This window comes from Vespa mandarinia, chromosome 22, assembly GCF_050613455.1.
Source record: "Vespa mandarinia isolate Hongniang chromosome 22, ASM5061345v1, whole genome shotgun sequence".
Classification (NCBI taxonomy): domain Eukaryota; kingdom Metazoa; phylum Arthropoda; class Insecta; order Hymenoptera; family Vespidae; genus Vespa; species Vespa mandarinia.
This window is the reverse complement of record NC_140831.1, coordinates 1,500,001-1,505,000: the sequence shown is the minus strand read 5'-3', so window position 1 is coordinate 1,505,000 and position 5,000 is coordinate 1,500,001. Positions and strand designations below refer to the sequence as shown.

At 27.8% G+C, this 5,000-nt stretch overlaps 1 protein-coding gene across 5 annotated transcripts in view; it reads right to left on the bottom strand.

Moving 5' to 3' along the window:
* Positions 1 to 4,507: 4,507 nt before the first annotated feature.
* LOC118442773 (kinesin-like protein KIF13A) overlaps positions 4,508 to 5,000 on the bottom strand; it is a 116,090-nt gene continuing 115,597 nt past the window's right edge. For all 5 annotated transcript variants that reach the window (XM_035868816.2, XM_035868817.2, XM_035868818.2 and 2 more), the window contains one exon: positions 4,508 to 5,000. This exon is cut by the window's right edge and continues 52 nt beyond it. In XM_035868816.2, coding sequence (XP_035724709.1) covers positions 4,964 to 5,000 — 37 coding nt within the window. In that variant the 3' untranslated portion in view covers positions 4,508 to 4,963.

Below are 5,000 nucleotides of genomic sequence, written 5' to 3'. Positions count from 1 at the left end.
TTTCTTTCTTTCTTTCTTGATGGAACGTATAGTCGTTCGTTGCATCATTTCGCGATCGATGAAAAATTTAACGCGGCCTTATAATTTACGACAACTTTTTTTTTTTGTTTTAACAAGTTTGCCCTTTTGACTTAAAAAAGAAAAAAAAAAGAAAAATCCTTCCCCCACCCCCTGGGTATCTGTGACTGTCGTAAAGAAAGTTTTACTTGTACGATACCACTGATAAAATATTTTAAATATTTAAAGCGTGAAAAATTTTCTTTCAACGGGACGAATATATATAAATTGTACGTCGTTACAACCGTATAAAGAATAAACTTGAGAGCTTGTATTTTTATAAAGTTTGTTTAAACGACAAATAGAAGAGATAGAGAGAAAGAGATAGATAGATAGATAGATAGATAGATAGATAAATAGATAGAGAATAGAATCGGTTCTTCTTCACAGCCACAGAGTTTAAGAAAAATGGATATGAGCTCGTGAGAACGATTTCTTTTTTTTTTTTTTTCTTTCTTTCTTTCTTTTTTATTCGTTCGTTCGTTCGTTCGTTCGTTCGTTTATTTGTTTGTTTGTTTGTTGTAATATTAAATCTGAAAAAGTGGACCCTTAGCGCGCGACTTTCTGGGAACTTAGACCGTTAGCGTGCATTAGAAAGCCAGCCTTTCTTTCGTCTTATTCTTTTTTCCATTTGTTTATTTTATTTTATTTTATTTTATTTTATTTTATTTATTTGTTCGTTAGTTTTGACTTTTTAATTAGGATCATAAGGTATGCGCGACGTAACGTTTCGACGATTACGGAGGTCTTCCAGGGACGTTCGGAAAAACCAACAATTTGGTCGAAAATATTATTTCTAGTTAATCGTTTTATAGAGGGTATTACAAACGTATAGTTGCGAATGATCATCATTATTCATATTCATATTCATATTCATATTCATATTAATAATATTAATAATCGTAACGAGATAAAAATGGACATTGTCTTATTGTGGGATGGAATAGGCTGTGTAAGCTCTCCGTCAAAATTTGCTTAGATGCTCCGCGCTTGTTCCTTCTTTATATTTTTTTTTTTCTTCTTCTTTTTTCCCCCCCTCTTATTTTATCTTATTTTTTATTGTGTTTTTTTTTCTCTTTTCTTTTCATACCTTCTTTTTTCTTTTTTTTTCTTTCTTTTTTTTTTTGTAAAACTCTCACGTAGTAAATAATAATAATAATAATAGCAATAATAATAATAGTAATAATAATAATAATAATAATAATAATAATAATAATAATAATAATAATAATAATAATAATAATAATAAATGAAGCGGAACGAAAGGGTGGAGGGGAGGGGAGGGGAGGGAGCAAAGAGAAAGATACAACGAAAAATATTTGAAGAAACGAGGAGAATGAATAATCGATTAGTTCAAAAAGATAAAAAAAAGAAAAAAAAGAAAAAAAAATTAGAAAAAAGTATATATATATATAAATAAAATAAACACATCGAGCTTCGTTCTGTATCTCGATGAAGCGACCAAGAGAAAGAAAAAAAAGAAAAAAAATATTTCGTTAAATTAAAATTATTTAATTTATTATTTCAATGAAGCATTGAAATAATAAATTGTATTATTTCAATGAAGTTATTCAATTAAGTTGCCCCAGGTAGAGAGAGGGCGGGGACATTTAAATAGCATCGTCGCCATGTGTGACATGTGAGTCTTTTTTTTTTTAATTTGTTTGTTTGTTTGTTAGTTTTGTTTAAATCTTCTTTAACAAATCTCGATTACCAAAAATGGACAGGTTCCGCGCGATCGAAACGTTTACCTCTCGCTCGGATATAGAAAATGTTCGTTTAATTTTATTTTATATATTTATATATATATATATATATATATAAATAAATAAATATTTGTTATTTATTTATTTATTTATTTATTTATTTATTTATGATTCAAATTTAATTCCCATAGGAGATAAGAAGATCGTGAATTATATCGTCCGACGCGATAAGAAAACGTTTCGCTTTTGCGTGCGTTTATTATTTATACTCTCAATAAATATTACATATAGTAATGTGATCATTATTTGATAATAATAATAATAATAATAATAATAATAATAATAATAATAATAATAATAATAATAATAATAATATTAATAATAATAATAATAATAATAATAGTAATAGTAATAGTAGTAGTAGTATTGTTCTAATTGGACAGGAATTGTTTTTCTTTTTTTTTTTCTTCTTTTTTGTTTCTTCTTCTTCTTTCTCCTCTTCCTCCTCCTCTTCCACCACCGCCTCTTCCTCTTTCACTCAATTTTTGGGCGAATTCTTCTTTCCTCCCCCCCTCCTTTTTTTTTTCTTCATTAATTATTATTATTACATGATTAATCTTAATCGTTAATTGCCATTTTTTTTCTTTTTGTCTTGTTTTGTTTTGTTTTGTTTTGTTTCGTTTTGTTTTTCTCGTTTGTATTATTCTCATTTCACACGTAGTGTGTCTCCGTGTGCTGTGTGTGTGTAGTATACCTTGTGTGTGTGTGTGTGTGTGTATATCCCGTGGCATCAAAAAAATACGATAACTTTTTTTATAATAATCGTTTGATTCTTTTCTTTTTTTTTTTTTTCTTTCTTTTTTTTTTTTTATTACTCTTCTTTCACACTTCCTTTCACGCGCGACATTAATTCTAAAGTTTTCTTTCTTTCTTTCTTTTTTTTTTTCTTTTCTTTTTTTTATTTTCTTTTTTTTCTTCTTTTGCCTTAGAGAGAAATACACGTTGTAGTATATTTAGCTTATACACAACTAGGTTTAGCTTCCTTTTTTCTTTTTTTTTTGTTTTTTTTTTTTTGTTTTTTTCTTTTTTGTATCTATCTGCGAAAGAAATATAAATAGATCACACATACTTTATGCAATTAACACAAGTTTTTTTTTCTTTTGTTTGTTTGTTTGTTTGTTTGTTTGTTTAAAACAAAATTAAATATACCTATGGTATACGATGGTATGTTGTAATCCTTTTCGCAAATTACATGCATTGAGAACCAAAAAAGAAAAAAAATTTGTAAATTAATTAGCTCTCGATAATAACGCAATGTGTCTTTGTGTGTGTGTGTATTTTTTTTTTTTTTTTTTATCGCGACTATAGTCGCGATTGAAAATATTTTACGCGACATTACAAATCAAATGAAAGAAGCTCATTTTTAATATTATAAGCCTACTTTATGCCTAAAAACTTATCCATCTAATATTGCGACCCTATTTTTTTCTTTTTTTTCTTTTTCTTTTTTTTCCTTTTTCATTTTCCTGCGTGCAGCGCCCCTCAAAACACATTTTGCCCTTTCTTCCTCGTTTTGCTTGGTTTTGCAAAAAAAAAAAAAAAAAAAAAAAAAAAAGAAAAAAAAAAAAGAAAAAAACAAGAAAAAAAAAGAAAAAAGAAAAAGAAAAAAAAGAAAAGAAAAAGACGATTTCTCGATAGGGCAGTGTGTTGTAGATTTCGAAGAACCTTAAACACGCGTGTTATCTCCGAAAATCTAATAATATATAAATTAAAATGTGTTTATGTTATGTGTCCATGTATCACGTGATAACACAAAAAGAAAGAAGGGGGAGGCAGGTGGGCGGGGAATGGAGAAACGTATTTTACAATTAAAAAAAAGGAACTTAAGAGATTGCGCTAAAAAAAAAAATAAGAGAGAGAAAAAAAAGAGAAGAAAAAAGGAAAAAAGTACAATACAGTAATACATATATATATGTGTGTGTGTATGTGTGTGTATATATATATATATATGTATATATATATATAAATGAAACAATTGTATACATATAAAATCTTTAAATAATCTACACAACTTATTAATCAATTAATATGCAATCAGTATTTTCGGGCGATCGTTAACGCGTTTAAACCACTGAGCGCACTTTTCCATGTAAATAAATTACTAATAAGTAATTTTGGAAAGTGTAATTACCAGTGGTTTATAAATAAGTATGCCCAATGGATATTCGGTGATTTATCATCGTAATAGGTGCATTGTCATCGCTCGGCGAATGCAACAAGTGCTTTCGTTTTTACGTCTATGGAACGTATGTGTGTGTGTGTGTGTGTATGTTTTGTATGTGTGTATTCTTTTTTCTTTTCTATTTTTTTCTATTTTTTCTATTTACTCATTTATTTATTTATTCATTTTCGAGTCGTAATAATTATACCCTTGACAGCACGGTAAGAATTAACGAGAAGAAAGAATATATATATATATATATATATAGACTTTTTTGAATTAATAAAAAAAAAATAGAGAAAACAAAAAATGTACAATTAAATACCAAAGCAAATAATGCTCCCACTTACATGTGTATATGTGTATGTATTTGTGTATGTACGTATGTATATATATATATATGTATGTATATATATATATATATATATATATATATATAAGAAATAAAATGGCTTATCATCCCGGTCATAGTACATAAAATTGTGGAATGCTTATACAACTTATTAAAAATGTCTTCGCTGACTTTTTCTTTCTCCATTTTTTTTTGTTTTGTTTTGTTTTGTTTTTTTCGGTACATTATGAGACGTATATGTACCAATCAATCCACTCTATATTCTACAGAAATGCGAATTAGATTTACTCTATGCTTATCCAGCACGTTTCTGCCTGAATCAAAAAACATCCCATGCTTTTGTGTGATACACATTAATAATTATACGACCTAATATTTCAATTAATATTTATATTATTATCGTGCGCACGCGCGCGCTCGATAAATCAATTAATAATTAGCTGCCCTAATGTCTAAGGGACTGAAACACTGCTGCTGATGCTGCTACACATATCATAGGCATGTAGCAATTATTATTATTATTTTTTTTTTTTTCTTTTTTTCTTTTTTTCTTTTTAGGATTATTATTTATGTGGCTTATGTTTATATAAGACGAAGTTACGATGAAGCGGTGTTGTTAATTCGTTTTTACTTGCTTCGGGGAGAGAAACGGGTGCCCGTCGTT